We start from the raw sequence: 21,845 nt of genomic DNA on the forward strand, positions 1-21,845 counted from the left end.
AATTTATTATTAATTATTAATAGAAATTAGAATAAACTAAAACATATTAATTAGTACTGCAGTCTTATGTCTGTTTGGGATTTTTCATTAGAGGAAATACTGGATCCCAAACTGGTGGCACGGAGAAACCATCTTCACTGTTGAAATTAGGATGTTTTTTAATTTCAATGGCCTCTCGCAGCATCCTGGGTAGATAACGGACTTCTTTTGCAAGGACCTGGGGTTTGTCAAACTTCATTGAATGTGTAGGTTTATCCATGACATGCTCGCAGACTGCAGACTTGTTTACGCGACGGTGTTTGACATCAGCTATATGTTCTTTGACGCGGGTACAAATACTTCGCTTTGTTTGTCCAATATAAGAGAGACCGCACTCACAATCAAGCTTGTAAACTCCTGCATCCTGTAAGGGGATGTTACGTTTCACGGGTCTCAGGAACTGAGAAATCTTCCTCAGGGGCTTGAAATAGGTCTTGATAGATGCGCGCCTGAGGTCTCTTCCGATCTTGTCTCTAACACCTCTCACGTAAGGTAAGATGGCAGGTATTCGCTTGACTGTTGGTGGTTTCACACGGGGCCTGTGGCATTGGCATGGAATCTTCAACTTATTCGCATGTAGGACTTGCTTTATATGTTGAAATTCCCCTGCCAGATGATTACTGTCGCAGACACCATGTGCTCTCTGAAACAAAGATTTGCCCACGGTAGCTAACTGGCTAGGATGGTGATGGGAATTACCATTGCGATACCTATCTGTATGGGTTTTCTTTCGAAATACAGTATGGCCTAAGGTGTTATTAGGATTTTTTAGGACTTTTAATTAAAACATCTAAGAAAGCTAAAGTATCACAATTCTCTTGTTCCATAGTAAATTGGATCTTAGTACTAAAAGAATTAAGATGGTCCAAGAAAGAAGGCATAAAATTATTTATTATATAGAATTAACGCAAATTAGTAAAACTTTTTTTTTAATACCAAAATTTGAACGTGACTATTTCTGAAACTCGACCTAACGCAATCGTACTCCAAATGCTAACGAGGGAGAGAACAATTATAATAACAGGTCAGTAGTAAAATAATATATTTTAAAAGCAAATTACATCAATAGTTAAAAACACAATGCTTTGATGGTCCGCTGACAACGACTGACAAAGGTTTAAATTATCCGACGCTGTCAGCGAGCCACTCCACCAGCCAGTTGCCAAGATTAACGCAGAATGTTTGATAGATTGTAAATCAAGGGTGTAATAAAAAAAATTGCCTTTTTTAGAGATTCGTAGTGTTTAGTGACTTTTAAAATGGAAATTGACATATTTTGTATTTTTTTATTGTGAATTTGGAGAAACGAATTATAGTTATTAAGGTATGCACTGAGTTTTAAACATTAGTTTAATGTGAATTGGTATATTATTGTAACTTAATTCCTATTTCTTATTTTTCATTAAACATAACAACTAATGATAATAATAAATTATATTTATAATAATAAAAATGTGATATTAACAATTCACCGAATGATATGCCCCAATTTCACACTATTTTGGTTATGTCGGTGACTTCATGTTACTCATATTAATGCTGACTGTAGCTAGTTATAAAAACATAATCATAATTATTCGTTTCTTAACTATTTGTGATTGTCAGTTATGAATGAACACTTCGTATTCTTGTTTAAAAACCAGTTGTGAAAACAATAATAAAAAAAGGGTTTTTCTTAACCAGTTAAGAAAACTTAGTTATGAAAGTGAACTAAAGGACTCAAGCAATGTCAAAATTGCGACAGATTTATTAAGATCGGTTTTCGGTCGCTGTCGAATTGCGTCTTCGGGACGAAAGTCGAGTGAATGACCGCTACTGGCATGCTAGATGGTAAACGCTAGTAAGAATATTTGAATTCGAAATTATTATTCAAATATATTTGAACGCTTATACTAACCAAAAATGTACATAATATCCATAAATCAAACTTATTTACACAAAAGTACCCGTGCTCAAAATATTTGTATATTTGGCAACATAAAGGACATTTCAATTGTTTTTAGTATAAATTATGCAGATACTGAACACGCTAAACGCATAAATAAAATTTACAACTTTAAGTGAGTACATGATGGTAGTTTTACACCGGTGAGCCATGAAAAGGCCAGAATGGAAATCTTGCCGGCCTATATCCACCTAAAATTGCCATAATAGCTCGCGCGAGCTCGCGGTGTGATTGTTGACAGTGTAGGTACAGTGATGTTCTATTCATCTGGCGATAAATACGCGACTGAAGTAACATTTATCGCACATTATTATTACATATGTTAACGGAAGAAGAATCAGATAAAACTATCATTTTGTTAAATTTCAAATCGTATGTACCCCACAATCTCACGATTGATATTAATAGCCATCTCGAGAGCGAGCTCGCATCAACAAAGATTTCAATTCTCGCCTCGCCCATCCTCGTCAATCTAGACCTTTTCTACCGAAGATGCGCGAGAAGAGAATTGAAATTTGGCCATACAAATTTCTATTCTCGTGTCGCCTCATCTCTCCTCGCCTCGCCGGTAGAAAACCACCTTAATTCCGATTACTTTGTCATTTAAATCATGTTCGGGCTCACTGTGGAAATATCTATAGATAATACCAAAATCAATGTAGATAATAATGTGTACATAATCTCCAAATACACGTATAACTGCATAGACAATGTAAATAATGATTAACGCCCACCTGCGTATGCACGGATTATAAAATTATTTATGAACATCTGCGGAAATTAAATTTCATGTTGTAATTTCCATGATTCGTATATATCAAAAAAATAAGAGAGACACGATCACAGTAATGAAACTATAGGGACAGCAAGAAGATACATTTGTAACTTTTAGTACCTTTGATGATATCAACACTATGATTTCAAGGTACAGTTATGAGCATAACAAGCTATACACTTTTGTTCGAACATCGCCTCCACTGTACCGAAACAAGATCCGTCAATGGGCGGTTTGAAGTGCTGCTGTCTGTCCTAAATTGCTTGCGGTCGGTGGCGCGCTGTTTCAACGCACGTGGCATGTCGTCTTGGTTTATATGTAAAGCTGAAAATCAGTGATGTATATGTGTGTATGATCTACACAGTGTGTGCTGAGCTTGGTCCACTGCCTGTAAATTTTTATGTTATTGAATAAGTTAGGTTTATTTTTTATTTGGTGAATAAATAGTTTAAGTGTGTTACAACGCAGTGCCACAGCGCAACGTTTGTCGCAACGCCAACGCAACTCATCTTGTAGCATCATCAGCATCAAGTATAATCGAATCAAGGGAAAATTACTGAAAAATGTGTTTGAGTGACTTCCATTTTAATTGTAGAAATAAAAAGTTTCATTATTATATTATTCCAATTTCACATTCGTATATATTTTTTTATTTTGTACATGGCAGCTTATGTGCTATTTTGAGAGTATTGTAATCATTTTGTTTCTGTTTCTTAGATCTTGTCTGTTTGTAGTCATATAAGAATGCTGTTTCCCTGTTACGGGGATACATATATTAAGATAGAAATAAAATTCACGTACTTAGTATTGTAATATGTTCTGTTTAGATACCAAGTAAATAAATGGCTCTAATTGAGTTGACAGATATGCCACAACACAGAGTTTGAATGTGCTAATGCGATTTTATAAAATGTTTTAATACCTTACGTCAGCCGTGACTATAGGACTTGTAAAGAGCGCACATTGTTTCGTTAAATACGTGTTTCAGGCCCAATAATTATTAGATAAAAAAAACCTATTTCCAAGAACTCGATAAATACATTGAACGGATTAAACTGTATACTTGTGCTACTAAACTAATTACTGGATACATTTTACGTTTGGAAATACGATAGAGTATAAAATATTACTTACTACTAAGCGATGATTGGAAATAGCTTAATTTAAACTCAATAAGCAAACGACAACGACATGACTTCACCCAGGTCAGGAATCTCCCAGCTTGGGCGTTAATATAAAACAACACCGGCCGGCGCGCGCGCAGTCGGTTCCGTCGTTTCGCGCAGTTACGTTATTCTGATTCATCACGTAAACCGCTCTTCGTGCTAGCATTTTTCGTAATCATGGAGAAAGGTAAGAGACTATTTTCAGTTATATATAATTGTGTTGCAATTTTGTAGACTATTGTCTAAAAAAAATCTGATACAAAATATAATTAAGAAAATCTCTGAAAAAATATCAACCCATTGTAATTGAATTCGATACATTTTATAAGTATATACATTTTATAAACTTTAGATAGGGTTAAATTAGGTTCTTCAGTATTGGAGTAATTGCAAAAGCACTACACAATTTTATTGTGAAGTGGAATTTATTTCGCAACCTATAAAACACTTGACCTTACCTACCTTCGTTGTAATTGTAAAATGGCGCATATCTATAGTTTAAGCATCAACCACTACCCTAAATTTAAAATCTAGTAAAAAATATAGTACTTAGTTATCAAATATTTATATCATAATGTGTTTTACAAAATCTGTGGAAAAATATCACACCATTGTAATTGAATTCAATACATTTTATGAACATTAGATATGGTCAAATTAGGTTCTTGAATATTGGGGTAATTGCTAAAGCACTACGTAATTTTATTGTGAAGTGGGATTTATTTCGGAACCTATAAAATACTTTTGACGTTACCTACCTTCATTGTAACTGAAAAATAGCGCATATTTTAAGCATCAACCACAACCCTAAATTTTAAATCTAGTAAAAAATATAGTACTTAATTATCAAATATTTATATCATAATTTGTTTTGCGTAGAATCGGCCGAGTCGTCTGTTTCAACGACGTCGAAATTTTTATCTACCTACATACTACATAAACTTATCTACTTGACATTGGCAGTACTGCCTATACTATAGTTTATATCCAACAAAAACAATATGGAGTTCTTAAAATTACGTGACTGCTACACGTTGGAAATTAAACTTTGTTATAAATCGCGTATATTTGTTTTTACAAAGGAACCACCTCTGTACAGGTCCCACGGTAACAGGTGCAAAAAATATAGTTTTTTTTTTATTAAGCCTGGTTACCACATGTTAAGCAACTTTTTTTAAACAACGTTGCTATGTCACTCAGAGCTTTAAATCGCAAAGATCTGAGGGGCACTGCCACTGCGCCCGTCACTTTAAGACATAACTAAAAGTCCCATATGTCTGTGATTTCACCAGCACCCTTACTCTTAAATACCAGGACACACACACATACATTGCTGCTTGGCGGCAGAAATAGGTGACAGGACTTCCTTGGACGAAGTTTTTCCGTGAAGTGTCCGTGAAACCGAACAACTTTAGTAATAAATTTAAATAAAGATAGAATTATACACTCAGTGCATAATTGTGAGTGAAGCACTCACTCGTGAGTTAGTGATTTACTCCGAACTATGAGGAGCAATGCCTGTGCTTTATTTACAAAAAACAGTGACGTTAAAGATATTTAAAAGAGCTATTACTTGAAATAACCTTTAAGATAATGTCTTTTACCGAATCCTAATTGACTTATAATGATGTGGGAAACACGAATCTAACTCCTTACGTAACCCATTTATAAACTACTATGGAAAATTTCAATCTCTTTTTTCTACCTTTATAAACCGCACACGGAAGTCATTAATATTTTTTGTTTTTTATTTAAAAATAAACACAAAACTACGTTTAATTAAGATTAACTTTAATGTACGACTGTTTAAACTAGGTGCAAAAGGCAGAAAATCTATGTACAGTCAAGAGCACATCAAGCTGGACACCTTATGCTTAAGTTTTAAGTGTCAAGTTTGACGTGATATTGACCCTGTACAACTTGGTTTTAAAGTTAAAGAAAAAGTTTTTTCTCAATTTATTTTTAACAGGACAAAAAGTTAAAGAATTGGATATCGCTTCATTGTTAACAGTTATTCTCTGCCATTTAACTAGTATGTTTTAATCTATGGTTTTAACGACTTGAACATCGTAAACATTCTACCTAACAGATCACTTAACTATGTTATTAATTATCGGTTCTTTTGTGGCGCAAGGTATTCAATATTATAATAACATTCCAAAAGCAGTTTCAGATCTATCTCTCGATCTGTTCAAAAATCATCTACAGGCCTTCCCTTACTGCCCTCCCTATCATAAGTAATGTAATCGACATTTTTAACAAACTTGAGCTAATAACATATCTGGAATCAGCGAAATAAGATCTACAACCCCCTCTAATCATTTTTTAATATCTTATTTAGTTTCACTTTAAATGCTAAACAAAATCGGCGTAATTAACATTTTTCAAATAAAAATCTTTAGGTGCCAATAATTCGAAAGAAACGAAAATGCAAATGCGTTAGTTATGATACAGACAGCCCCATATCTTTCTGCATTAATTTTGATTATAGTGACCCTTCCTACCGACCGTTAGGGTATACAAGAAGGGCACTATAACCTGTGTGCCGCACAGGAACCTTTCAAGTTCAGGTTCTTACCCCCGATCAGCCAGTGTACAGGGTTGGTTATGGCACGGGCAGTTTACTAAGAAACAAGGTTATTGCTCTGTTAAAGATAACATAAATGATAAGACAGTTTGACTCTAAAGCGTGAAACACACAAAGCGGGTGCGGGTCGTCGTCGTGTCGGAACCGCGGTAATTCCGCTCGCGCCCGCGATTTACGATACACGAAATTAGACTCGCCGCGGTCCCGACCCGACTTGCGCTCGATCCGCGCCCGCCCTCTCTATGTTTCACGCTTTATAGTATCTAGTGTGTAATAAATGTGACGATTTCAAGTGTGATTTGTTTACCTAAGAAAGATCATTTTGATTGATTTAATTTATCATCACTAATGTTGTCTTAATAGTACAGGGTCACGAACTCGTCGTGCTTGACACTTAAGATCAAAATTCAACTCTATATGTCTTGCAATAAGTCTAACTGTCCTACGTCTAAACTGTGATTGAGACTCGTAGAATATTCATACGGTTTGATTTAAATATTTATAAACATCTGTTCTATTTTCGTAAGAATTAGAAAAGTTACGGTTATTTTTGTAATTTCTATATTCTATATTCTAATTTCTATATTCGGTAAGGAATAGATTTGAAAAATGTATATCATATACTATACAAAATCCTGGTATTATGTAAAGTATCTATTGAATACAGCGATATTCTTTTAAAATTTCGGGGTAAGTTTGTGTTTTTTTCTATGGTGAAAATTTTTACGAGTCGTGTTTTCACGCCATAAACTGATCAGTGTATATTTTCAATTTTATTATAATATTTTTCCAATATTTTTTTATTTTATTTTATTTTATTTTATTTTATTTTATTCAACACATTCACAGTTGTGAATCAAACATATCTTTTTGAGGTTATATTGCCTCTTTAAGGCCGAGATTCATAAAACGAACTTTAACTGCGACTAAGCAAATTTTTCTTATTTACAAAAAGAACTTTGCCCAAGTTTAAGCAAGAAATTAAATTAAGTTTTGAGTTTACTTCGTAATTTCTTGCTTGCCTAAAATACGAATATAAACATATCAGTAGAGCATGAAATTTAGGCCCAATTACATCAAAACGATCGATTTTTATAAGAATTGGTTAATAGACTCTTTTTTACGAAGTTTCGATATATTAGGGTTTCGAATTGAATATCGATCTGAAGACCTGCACCAAACGAGAATCAAATTATTATTACAGTCATGAAAGATATTCACATATAAACTATAAAATGTTAAGAAAACCTATTCTTTTCGAAACAAGCAATTTTGTAAGTATACAATAGATTGTAGAAAGGGTATGTAAGTTTATTTAAAAAAATATATTTTGGTACAATTACGTACAATATTTTTTTTTATCGAAATTTGTCTTTATGTCACTTGATAAAGCAGTCCACGGTTCAAACTGTACCTCGTGCAGTTTTTTAAGACAACCACACTAATTACCAGGTTCCAAATTAGGAAATTCCCTGTGCCATGTATCAGCAACGTAACCCATTACGCACTATCCAATTAATTCTTTCAATTCAAGTTTCAAAGTAAGTTTTATAATTATATTATTTTTGTCTATTTACTTAAAATGAATCATAATCATTTAGGTAAATAAATAAATGAATCATCAAACTCAACTCATCGAACACAATAAGGCAGTAGGCAATATATTTTATTATTCTCAACATCAATGTGTAAATTGCGACACAAGTTAAATTTTTTCCATAAATACTGGCAATAAACACAGCTTTTTTTTATAACTTCATTTTTTGGTAGAGGTAAAGCAAAACAAAGTCAAAGTTCAAATTGATGATGATCATTATTTTCAGCCTTATCTTAGTTCACTGCTAGATGTGGGTCTCAAACAATGTCCGTCATTTCGGCCGATCCTCAGTTGTCACATACATCTCCTGCCAGCATCCTTTCGCCTTTTGTTCAATAATTGTAAGCGTTGGCCATAGGGCTATTCCATAGGTAATTGCACAGTTTTACCCGACTATCCCAGAAACAGTGTAATGTATTCCGATTATATATACATACAGGGTGGCAATTTAATACGGGTCAGCAATAATTACAACTCCATTAACCATCACAGCTACAAGAAAAGATCTCAGAAGAGTATCCATGAATTTTAAAGATATTTAGATTGGCATCATAGATATGAAAATTGGCATTCCCAGATTTTGCACTTACCATCTTTTTTATCTTTTTTTGTCTTATATTATGTTAAGTTTCTTTTCCTGTAACTACTTACAATGACTCATTTATTCAATGTCCTTACGAAATTTATAGCAAAGCTTTTGGAGATTTCTGACATTTCTATTATACTCTTACCTCACTTAGCCTAATAGAGGTTTTTGATGCTTATCAGAAATAAGATTGGAAGACTTGGAAAAAAATTGTGAAAATTACCTTACGCGGACTGATCATTTTCACAAAATCTGTGAATGCTAATCGAAATATCTTCTATATATTGAACGAAGTTAGTATTTTATGATCATTTCCCCGGAGGTAGCTATGATGGTTAAATTTCCATCCTGTATAAGCAAAAACTTCGCAACTTTTAAGTCAAATGTACATGGTTGAAGGGTAAGGGGGTTGGTTAAATTACAGGCACATTGGACGCAGGGTGACAGGCGCAGAGGTAGTACCCATTAGATCTTTGCATTTCAAAGCTCTGAGTGGCACTGTAACTGTTATGGATGTTATAAAAAAACACATGCGTCAAACGCTTTTGTAGTGCAACAAGTTTGTACTTTAAATCTCTTCAGAACATGAGATGTTCAGGCTAGACGCATTTTCAATATATAATTCCTTGAAATGTTGGTTTTTATGTCAAATTGGCGTCACATGTATTTTTCAGGTTTATGAAATAAACAAAAACTTTGGAAACATTTTCAAGGTTTTTTTTTAACTTTAACATGTAATTAATCAAGTGCGTACACACATCAAAAAAAGTTTGCGATCACTTTTAAAACTTGAAATATTTTTTAATTTCTAAAAATATTTCAAAAACCTCTTTAGTGATACTATTATTTGTTTTTAATTTTAATTGTTTATTTAATGTTGTACTTTTAACAAAAAAACTATTTATTACATATTTCTTAATAATATTTCCACATATTAAAAATATGTTAAGTTTTCAAACTGATCGCAAACTTTTTTTGATGTGTGTAGGTGCTGTTATTAAAAATAACCAACTTAAAGAATGTGTATAAAAAATCGGAGTCAAAAATAAACGCTCTTAATTTAAATTATGATATAAACAGGATGTATGTAGACAGAAACGTAATTAATTTTAATTGTATGGAAATATTGTATTGAAATATAGTAAATAATTACCCAAACAAAGAATCTGGTACTTAATTAAATAAAACCAATTTTTTCCACATCTATTTGACGCCAGTCGAGTTCTCGGCGAAAAATGAATATTAATAGTAAAAACAATCAAAATAAATCAATAAATTAAAAATTAAACAAAATTAAATAAAAAGAATTAAAAGAATAGACAATCACACAATTATTTAATTGGGTACACTCGCAAACATGTGTTTTAAAATGGTGGATTTGTACTTTGCAAGGGAATCAAAAAATATATCGAGGTCAGGTAAAGTAGCACTGAGTTCGTTATAAGTGCAGCAGAGACGAGACACAGGGGCATGTTTGACGACATTGGTTCTACAAACCGGTGGATGGAACAACCAAGTGATGGGCTTCCGGAGTAAGTTATCCGGAACTGATAGTGAAATATGAGAAAGCAAGTCTACACTCTTTAAGGTTCCGTTAACACATTTGTGCAAAATAGTGCATCATGCAATCTACGGCGATCTCGCAATGAGCTCATTTTAAAAAACCCCAAACGCTGGTCATACGGGAACCTATGTGAACTATTCCGCGAAAGAAAGGCGAGATGTCTTGTGAAACCCCGTTGTACAGACTCCAAGTGCTGAGAGTGCACCGTATACCCGGTGTTTCAAACCTCAGAAGCATATTCGAGTTGACTACGAACTAGGGTGTTAAATAAAATTATTTTGGTTTTGCTACAAAATGATCGCGAATTTCTTTTAACAAAACCTAACATTTGAGCTGTCGTCTTAGTAACGTAGTTGATGTGTGGTGTAAATTTCAGTTTACTATCCAGGTTATGACCCAAATCTCTTACGTCACATAATTCTTCTAAAAGTGGACCATTGATATAATACGCCGAAGAAATAGCATTCAACTTTCTGGTACAGCGAACGAATGAGCATTTTCCAGAATTAAGTTCCATTCCGTAGACTTAGACCACATTTCAATCCTGCCCAAGTCTTTTTGAATCAATGCTATATCCAGACTGGATTCCACTTTTTTTTAAAGTTTTAAATTATCGGCAAAGAGGGCGTACCTCCAGTGCTGTACACAAGAGGTGATATCGTTTATATAGGGAATAAACAGTAGCGGTCCCAGATTAAAGCCCTGCGGTACACCCGATTGTGCAAGATGTGCATTAGACTCGAAGCCTTTTATGACGACTGACTAATATCTGTTCGATAAGTATGAACGAAGCCACTCTAATAGACATCCGTTTACGTCACAAGCTTCTAATTTTTGTAAAGTAAATAATAATATTAATAGCAAGCAACCGTGCAGAAAGTGATACTTTTCCGCGCAAAGATAATTTTTTTTTTGTGATGTCAAGTGACGGGACGAACAAGTCTTGCGCCTGATGGTAAGCTACACGCCTGTCCAGAACAGAGCTTTAAATCGCAAAGATCTAAAGGGCACTGCCTCTGCGCCCGTCACCCTGAGACGTAAGTAGACAAATCCCATGTGCCTGTAATTTCACCAGCACCTTTATACCCTTCAAAACCGGAACACAGTAATGCTGAAATAGGTAAGGTGGTAAGAGGACATTCTCCAGCAATCGGCGTAACCTTTTACAATTCATTGACCGAGGACGATCTCGGTGGCCTAGCTGTTAGCACTGCGTGCACTAGATGTAAAGGTGTCCCGCAAGGACCAAGGAAATTGACCAGGAAAATGAACCTTCCTAATTAGGTTCTGGTCTTGGTGTTCTGGGTAATGGCCTCGGAGTTAATTTCGTTGGTCTGGTACTCACAGTACTGGAATTTTCTACTTCGAAACCTAACAATTGGTGTGGATTCCAAGCAATTTTCATGTCATCAATTTTAATACACATTTATATCAAACATAATATACTGTGATAAAAACAAATACGGTGAAAGAAACAAACAAAGAAATACTGTGGTAACAAAATGTTATGTATGACTACAGTTTGAGCTGAAATGGCACTGACTCAGCATAAATACTGTAGACCGTGAAAAGTCAAACAGCGCTGGTTTTCTGCCAGTGCCATATATGCGCATTGCGATTGCAACCCAGTAAGCCATGCACCAAAGTGCATCACACGCAAATACATTTACCTAACTCTAAAACTATTATGTATTAACTAATGTAAGTAAATAATATACATAATAATGTAAGTTATTGTTACAAATATATTGTTAACTTATAAGTATAGCCACCAAATATGACCTAATGACCTAATTACTTTTTACTTATACATAAAACAAACAACAAGACAGGGTATCGACTTTGACTTATGTTAATGTGTCCCCATTGCGTTAAATAAAAATTAAAAATAATCTCAGCCGCCACACGTCAAAGGGTCAATACTGATGTCATTAAACTTAAGTATTATCGTAAAACCTAACATCACGTGATAATGATGAATTTACTTGACAATTACCTATTTATAATATTAAGTTTATTGAATATTACAATGGTTTACTACTATGATATTCAATTATATTTTGTAAAATTATTCCACTAGTTTGTTACAATTATTATTAATACAAATTCGAACACTAAGAAAAACTCCTTCGATCAGGCTGGATCGGACTTCCTTGTCTTGCCTTCTGCATACCGTGGTTGACGCTCTCCCAACTGAGCTGAACGAACCAACAGACCTTACGAATTTTTCTATGCACTTGTTGTACATCTTTGTTTTTGGTTTTTTAACAACTTTTTTGTCGCAACGCCATCTGTTATGTACTTATTTGTCTAGTTGTAAGTACATTTATCTATATTAACCATTATTGGGCTTTTTCGTATCCTCAGTATACACACGGTAGTACTCAAGCTTTTAACATTTCAATATACTCGAACGTAATGTGTTCTTCACAGTCGTCTTCACAATTCTTCTATTATTAATGCTTCTATTATAAATTTCCGATTGATATTCAAAATTTGCCTTTCACGAGGCGTAAAACTATACTAAAGGCTATTTATTATACAGCTTCTGCGTTCTTGGATGACAAAAATCTGTGGTCATGACCCGTTTAGCTCTTGCTGGCAATGTCGATTTATTTATATGATGTTTGAAATAAATATTGAAAAGAGCAACCCCTAGAATATCATGCTCATTCTTCTCAGGGGAATCTGCATTACGAAAGAGCAATACGAAGTTTAATCAATTATTTACTAATTACTTATTAATTACTTGTTAATTACTTACGTTTAATCAATACGAAGATTTCAAGTATAATTTGCTTACCTATGAAATAAAGATTATTTATAGATTGACTTTGATATAACTTTGACCAAGGAACAAAATAGTAAACACTTCTTTAACTCGCACGTCTATTCTAGGCATGTCTGCTATAAATATATATATAGACACGTGCTATGATTACTTAGGTTATACCCATAGATATGGTTATACCTCCCACTAGCATATTATTTACATATGTAGATATACTAGTTGTCTTACATCTGCCTGAACGGAGCTATTTTGGCTTTTACAGAGCAATTAAGATTTGATAGTACTTTAAAATGACTCGACAGTAGTTTATGCTGGTGAAATCACAGGCACATGGGACTTTTCAATGTATGTCTCAGGGTGACGGGCGCAGAGGCAGTGTTCATCAGATCTTTGCAATTTAAACTCTGACACTGCAACTGTTGTGGACAGGCATGCCGTTTACCACCAAGCGCACAACTTGTTCATTCCTTCACTTGGTGCCATTAAAAAAGAAGTTGACGATTGAACGAGTATAAATGTTACAGATTGCCACTGTCGTCATCTTTTCAACAGTACGTTTTTAATAATAATGAAGAAAAAGTTAGGGTCGTATTCTAGAACTCTACTCAATGCTCAAGTCGGGATCTGTGTTTGATTTCCAGCACTGGAAATACGACCGTAATGGCAGGGACTTGAGTATGATTTCGAGTCGACCCTTAGACAGTCAGTTGAACTACCACCTCTTTTAGTTGATGGTACTTAAAAACCATAAAATACAATGCTCCAACAAACAATTTAGTCCCGTGCCACCGCTCACTGTCGCGGACGCATCGACTGATGTGTTTTCAAGGGATTCATCTCTGTATCACTGCGTGAGTGTAATCGTGCTTTCGCAGTTCTTTAATAGCCTAATACACACGGCGTACTCTGACGCGCAGGCGACGATGCGTGTTTCGTCACCGCACGCAAGGCACCATCGAGGTTCATTAAGAACAACGTATGCACAAGTTTAGTCATTGCGTCTGAATCCCGTTTGAATCGCGATAACGCGCGTCATCTGTGCTTCGTCCGCGCTCTAAGGGCACGTTCCCATTATGTCGTGACGACAGATCGTCGTGCAGTTTAAAGTGTCGCAGATTGTATATGTAAGTTATTCAACACGATTAATTGTCGTTCACGCCTTTTTTGACGTTTCGACAGACTGTCGAGACAAAGGGAAGAGTACTATAAATAAAACGTCACGATAAATATGTGACAATAGTTAATCGCAGCTTCAAACGATTTTGTCGTGCAAACGAGAACGTGGTTACCGTGAACCGATAAATTGTCGTCACGACCTAGTGGGGGCAGCTAGACGACAGCCGTTCAACGATAAAATAAACGTCACGACAGATATAATTGTGATATGGGAACAGGCTAGACGCGACAGTCGTCCGACGATAAATAAAACGTTACAACATAATGGAAACGCGCCCTAAGCGTTAACCATCAGCCTGTCAAGAATATATCGCACCTCCGGTAAAGCAACTTCCATTTTCAAAAGATTACATGATTGACGATTATTTAGAGTACAGAGAGTTTTATTTATAGTTTTTGGGCTACTGAGTACATTAGAAGAGCTCTTAAATGTTGTACTATTTCAATCCTATTGCGCTCTCTATGTAGAAATGAATGAATGCATAAACATGTTTGTTCTTCCATGTCAATTTGCACGTTTAAAATTATTTAAAACTTGCGCAATTCAACGGAGGTGCGGTACCTATTGTTTTTGTGTGATTAACGCGTAGATAATAATGTTCGTTTACAAAGCTTGGAAATAATAAAATTATTGCAACACATCACAACACAACAGGCCGCGACTGGCGCGAGAGCGACATAAAACGCGAGATATTACTATTGTGGCATAGAGATCCCGCGCTTTATGTCACTCTCGCGCAAGTCGCGCCCAGTCGAGCTAGCCATACTGGTGAGGTCATCGAAGCACAACGAATGGAGCAAGCGAAATTTTCTAAGGTATCTATTCAAATTTTCACAATTTACGAACGGAATGCCCGTTCCTAACAAATTGTCATGAAATTGGAAACTTGCATAAAAATTACAATTGTACTGATCGTGACGAAGCCCAAATTTTGAATTTCGAACAGTGACTTAAGACAATTGAGGTCAAAACTCACCAAGTGGGTAGAAAAAAATTTAAATTGTAAAATTTTGCGCGCGCAAATATCAGAACTGTGAAAAAAGTAATATAAGAAAGCCTGCTGCAGTTATGTTTCGACAGGGAATCTACATTTCACCTTGTTTATACTCCAAATGCACGCTCGCTCTTTTTACAGTACAATCTATACCGATATGACGTCAATCTAATGTCACGTAGGTACCTACCTGTCTATGATTGAAACGATCAAGATTTTACTTTTTTTAAATGGCGGGTTACTGTAGTAACACTTTTACAACTATTAATTTTTATTTTAAGTATGTTTCGTTTTGAGTCCCTTAATTATTTGTTATCAAACCTGACAGCTCTTTGTCCAGTGCTCAATATAATAATTATAATAATATTTTACTTTTTTCAGTTTCTTCCTGTCTGTATAATAATATCAATTATACTCTATGGTTACAGTATTTAAATGTGATTCTTCTCCTTGTTGTTACTTATTATACATTCACCTACCAATGTAATAATATTGTATAATGTAGATAAATATATTAAAGTATCCGGATTCATCCCCACGTTTGCCACCCTTAGAGGTGGAATATTTTCTTCAAAATGGGACTACTACTGAGGTACTACTCTTTCCCACAAAAAACAATCATCAAAATCGGTTTATAAATTCGGGCCGGAATTATCGCGTAACATACATACAACAACAAAATTTTAAAAAATCAGACGAATCGAGAACCTCCACCTTTTTAAGTCGGTTAAAAATAATTTTAAAAAGCGTGAAAAACATGAAAGGAAAACAAAAATATAATAAAAAAATGTATGCATAGATTACACTTTCATTGTGTGACTGCAACATTACACGCCCCGAGTTTATCTTCGCGATTTATTTTTGTGCTTAGCCTTTGCCTTTTGCCCCACGAGTCGCTAATTTCAATATTATTGCCGAACATCTTTATATATGTTTATGCGCTTTAAAGAGACACAAAAAATTTAAGAGTGAGCTTGTGACTTACATTAACTACTTGTACGTGTTAGACGTCATAAATCACGTAAGCAAAACATAACACAAACAAAAACAAAACATAAGTCGGTAATAATTATATTTTTCTATAGCAACTAACATATACCTAGTAATGTGAAATAATAATAATTACTCATTGCTTTTAGAAATATACAGCTTTATTTAAACAGAAAATGTATCTTATAGCTATGGTCTCTGTTGTAAAGGAATATTGATTACAATATTACTATCATCATCTGTGTGATCTCACTTTCAAAATTTATCGTTAATTAATACCTACACGTTTCAAGGTCATGAATAAACTATAGAAAACTCAATATACCTACATTAGCGCAAATTATGCCTTGTGCGTGCAAAATGAATTTAAACGCTGAAATATAGACCACCCTGGTTCAGTATTTGATTCAGTAGACACGAATATCGTAGCTACTGTTAATACAATAGTGTAATTACCACAAAAAGTGTATATTTTGCAAAATCTTCTTCACTTCCCGTGAAAGATTATTAGAATTTATTAAACACATCTAAACAATTTCCTACTCGACATATATATTTAAAAATAAAAGGAAAAAATATACTATATCCAGAACTATCTCACAAAAAGTTTGTTTCATCTTAAGCAATCTTATAATTGTATCTCACATTATTGAAATTCTACTTTCAGCAATATTAGACAATCTTAAATTTCGCACATTTTGAATTGCAACACTGTTTATAATAGCAGTGCGATATGGAGATTCCGGGTTCCATTTCCGTCCAAACCCATTTGGAAAAATATCTTTTTCTTGGTTCTGAGTGTTCCGAGTAGTGGGTCGAAATTATCATTAGTATGGACTTCATATCACCTACAGAGAACTCCTTTGTTCGATATGGGGTACTTAGTAAGATTTTGTGGCATATTCATCAACGTATTGAATTTTTTGTTGCAGTATCGCAGCACATGCTGTCAAATATAGAAAAGTTGCCGGCGGTGCAGTTAGGGGACTTCCTGTTACAATTTGAACTCGACGAACCCGATGAGAAGATAAAGGAAATCGCGCGTCGTGAGCTTCGAGAGACTCCAGATGTTGTCAAGCCAGCTGTTGAAGAGCTGAGAAGATTGCTTAAAGGTGAATTTTTGTATATGAATAAAAACAGGCAAATTAGTTTTCCCATTTGGATGGATTTCATGGATTTCAAGGTTCTAATATGTCTTGTCAGCTTTAGATTAAACTAAGCGGCAATAAAACTCCTTGTGAAAGTGTTCGTCCAGAAGTACTACCACCATATCTGTTTGTGACGGGTAAAGGCCAGTTCAGATATTAAGCGATATTCGCTACCGCTGCGGGTAGCGACAAATACCACGCGGCATCCCACGGGTATGTGTATGAAGTTTCGCGACAAGAGCGAAACCAGAATACCGCAACATTTCGTTTGGTTTGCGAAACAGGGGGTCTACTCTCGATCTCCGTCCGAAACAATTACTGTCAAACAAGTAATATTTGACAAAATTAAAAGACAAGTATCAAGAATGAAGCTTCATTCGCATCACGCGTCTTTTCATTTGGTCAAGTATTGTTCATTTGGCAATAATTGTTTCGGACGGATGGTGGACGGAGATCGAGAGTAAACCCCCAGGTTTCGCCGCACGACGCGGGAGCAGTAGCAAATTCATCCCCTCCGCACACCCCGCAAGTCAGTTATTGACGACAAATTAATAATAATAATAGTAACGCACACACTCAACATAGCCCCGCACTAGGGAAACCCTGTGTCGCGGGTGCCATGGACACACATAGACAACCACAAATTACACCCAAAGTCACGAGAGAAATAAATGTAGGCCATACAAATATTTCTCCCGGCCCGGGAATCGAACCTGGGACCTCTGCGTGGCAGTCCGGCATGGTAACCGCAAGGCCACGGAAGCAGTATAAATTGACATAATAATAATGATAATAAATGATAATGAATAATGGATTTCGCTACGCACAGTAGCAGCGAATAACGCGTATATCTGAACAGGCCTTTAGGGTGCTGGTGAAACTACATGCACATGGGACCAGTCAACTTTAAGTCAGGGTAACGGGCGCTGTGACAGGGCCCCACAGATCTTTGCAATTTTAAGCTCTGAGTTTGGGGGTTCATTCCGAGTGCAGGCGCGGGCGCGGCAGGCGGCAGCGAGTGTCTTGGCGTCTTCCCTTTCACATTGCCGAAGCGGCTAAGTGCGGGTAGATTCACACGTCAAAATCACAAACAGACGCTAGACCTAAGCACTGTGAAAGGTACGGGCGGACCATGGGCAGACCGAGCCACCATCAAATCACGCGGCGCGCGCGCACCCACACCCGCCTCGTGACAGGCGCCGGTGCGCGCCTCCGCTGTGAACGCAACGAGCGTCTACATACATTTGATTTAGACGCACCCGCACCCGCATCCGCATTTGCGCCTGCCGCCAATCTAAATAACGACTGAGTGGCACTGCAACTGTCATGGGTATAGTGTGTCGCTTACCACCAGGAGCACGATTTGTTCGTCCCATCGTTTGATATCGTAAGAAAATATTATAATTATTTATTTTTAAGATTTATATTCCACTTTATGCCGCTTACAAAATCGGTCCAAAGTCTGTGCTAAGCTTGATGAGCAATCAAGAGATTGTACAATTGAACTAGTATTATATTATATATCTTGACCTTTTTAACATCCCATTGCTGGGCACGGATCTTATACCAGGTGAGGGTATTGGCCATTGTCCGCCACACTAGTTTTAATGCGGGTAAGGGACATCACACGTTATCCAAGGGTTGTGAATCTTCTTCGACGTGCAGGTTTCATCCCTATGTTTTCCTTCACCGAAAAGCTCAATAGTAACAGAAATGGTAAACAAATTGAATTTCGCACATAAAATCCGAAAAACTCAGAGGTGCGACCTTTGCTTGAGAGGCGGTAGGCCAAAACATTAGACTACCACGGCTTGTTATGAATGTCACAACATCAAATAATTTAAGTAGTACTTCTGTATACAGAATTTCAAATTTACCAGAGAGGTGTACTTCAATGGTTCAAAACAAATGCAAATAAGATAAATTATTTATATTTTTGCGATCTTAGTATTTACATAGCTGGCAGCTACACAACTGTAAATATACCAATGATACGGGACACTTCGCAGTAGTAAAAACGCTTAGATTCTTAAACAAACCTCTATAATGCTTTTAACATAAGTGTTTTATTTTTTGCTCCATATCGCGCATGGTCTTCTCCAATTACACGACAATTGATGACAAATCAATAAGATTCTATATATATTTTATTCATCGGCATCGCGGCGAATCGTAGGTTTGCTACAAATAATCCTATGTAATGCCATCATTTCGCATTTAAAAATAGAAAACGCGGCAAGTAAGTGATGTTTATGTTTTTAAATAAGTTAGCTAATTTAAAAATGTGTATATGCTGTTACGATGTTTATTTTATTTACCAGCCCTGTAATAGATGCTGTTTTTTTAAGCGAAGAAGTATGAACCTATTACGGAACCCAAAAATTGTGATGTTTTTTGTGACACTGTTGAAGCTGGTGTACGATATTTTAGAATCATTAATGTAATAAAAATGCTTTATCTTTCGTGTAAGAATAAAATTAGGTCAGTATGGGTAAGTGTGACATACTCTTTACGAAGTTTATTTTGAACATTAAAATCACGCTTTGAACTTTTTCTTAGGGGAATATTTAATGACGCTCATAATTGGCTGAAAATAATATGTTTTAAAAATTTGTTATAATTATTAATACAAAGATCGAACACTCAGAAAAAATTCCTTCGATCCGGCCGGATTCGAACCGACGTCTCTAGCCAGAAGATCTTTGTATTAATAATTATAACAAACTAGTGGAATAATTTCACAAAAAATAATTGAATATCAATTCAATAAAAAATTAAAGTGTTTTATAAGGTTTAAGGATTAATAAAAGCATTAATCTTTGACTTTGAATTTGACTTGAGGTCTAAAACTGAAAGCACTACTCTAAACACACTTTCCCGACGAACCGAGGCAAGTGTGGTACTTGGTACTTGGTGCAACGGGCTGGTATCCGCAACTCGACGACAAAGCGCCTATTTTGCGTGTGGTGGGTGCAGGGTCCTACACGTGCCACCCAAGCTCCTCCAGGAATCTCAGCAGCCTCCTTAGTTTGCTGAAGACTTCGGGGAGCGATCTTGGCACTCCAAGGTACTGTGCCCTGTAGTTGGCCACGCCGGAGCACTGAAGTAGGATGTGCGCAGCCGCTTCCTCCCCCACCATGCACGCTCTGCATATAGGGCTGTCTGTTATACCTAAATTGAAAAGGTGTTTATTGTATGGACCATGACCCGTTAGGGCGGCAGTTAGAGTGCGAAGCTCTTGCCTTTTACGTTTAATTAGTATTCGAGATAGACTGGCATTGAGCGTAGGGAGTGCTTCCCTCGCCTGTCTACAAACCGTAAGGGTGGTCCATGTATTATTATGTGAAGATTTTGTACCTTGGTGTATAGTTGTTCTGGACCAGAGGCAAGTGTGACTACACCGCTAAAGCACGATAACTATTTTTTATTGTAAAATGCAAAGATTATGTTACCTAGGTACAACATGCAATCATTTGTCACCTATATTACTTACATAGGTTGTTTGTAACCATTTATGATAAAAAAAAGTTATGAGGTCATACTGTGCTCCGGACAGAGGTGGAAAACCTTTTAAAAGAAAATTAAAAAAACCACTTCATTGGTGCTTAGAATAAAATATAATTAAAGGTTCTTGACCTGGTTTACACTCTTTAAAAGGGGTGATGAGATTATTCTTTTACTCTGAATTAAAAAGTCCCTAGTATCCGTTTAAATAAAAAGTACAACTGACACGATAATAGTTCTTTGTATCCGTTCACCGTACGACAAGCACTAAAGTTAAAACCAGATTTAGTCATAGTGACACTTTCAGACTGTTCTTTTCTTACTTGAAACGCTAATCTTAAATATTATCACAATTTTGTCCAATATGTGTTTCGGTAACTTTGGCATCTACAGTTTTATTGTCACCTAAAAAAATATCCATTACGTTGATTTTGCTTAACACAAACTGGAATTAAATAAGAAATAGGCGCCTTGACGTCGAGATGCGAATACCAGCCCGTTACACCAAGTAAATAAGAAATTAAAAAAACTGCTCATAGAGATTGTACAACTCGTTTAACTGATCCCAAATAAGTTGATTACTCAATTTCGCTAAAAATGTCGATTACGTTAGTTATGATGGAGACAAACAAAAGACCAGCCCCCGTAGTATGCCGCCTCGATACAGCTATTATATCCACATTTAGCTGTCAAATTCAAATAATAAACCGAAATTTGAAAATTTTATCACAATATCGAACATAGCGAGCACCGTGACTTCACATTTTTATGTCATCTCGAGTGCCGGCGACGAAAGACTACAAAAGATTAACACAGTGCCAAACATGGCTGCAAGGTCACAGCTGATTTTAAAACATTTGCACAGTAATTTTGTCAACGTAAAAATTGAGCGCGACAAACGAGATGAAAAGACATTTTTTGTTTCATGGTTTTCGCGGCGATGATTAAACGACAAAGATAACTTTATACGCAATTTCATATC

General features: G+C 35.7%; 1 protein-coding gene across 2 annotated transcripts in view; it reads left to right on the forward strand.

Moving 5' to 3' along the window:
* Positions 1 to 21,845, forward strand: part of LOC113231985 (alpha-tocopherol transfer protein-like) — a 75,306-nt gene that overhangs the window by 34,016 nt on the left and 19,445 nt on the right. Inside the window, exons 1-2 of one of the 2 annotated variants that reach the window (XM_026466611.1) lie at positions 3,974 to 4,112; positions 17,144 to 17,323. In XM_026466611.1, coding sequence (XP_026322396.1) covers positions 4,103 to 4,112; positions 17,144 to 17,323 — 190 coding nt within the window. In that variant the 5' untranslated portion in view covers positions 3,974 to 4,102. Of the gene's footprint in view, positions 1 to 3,973; positions 4,113 to 17,143; positions 17,324 to 21,845 lie in introns of those variants that run through there. The other variant, XM_026466603.1, reaches the window with a different exon arrangement.

The sequence above is a fragment of the Hyposmocoma kahamanoa genome, unplaced genomic scaffold (assembly GCF_003589595.1).
Source record: "Hyposmocoma kahamanoa isolate Upper Pololo Valley unplaced genomic scaffold, ASM358959v1 102, whole genome shotgun sequence".
In the NCBI taxonomy this organism is placed as follows: Eukaryota; Metazoa; Arthropoda; class Insecta; order Lepidoptera; family Cosmopterigidae; genus Hyposmocoma; species Hyposmocoma kahamanoa.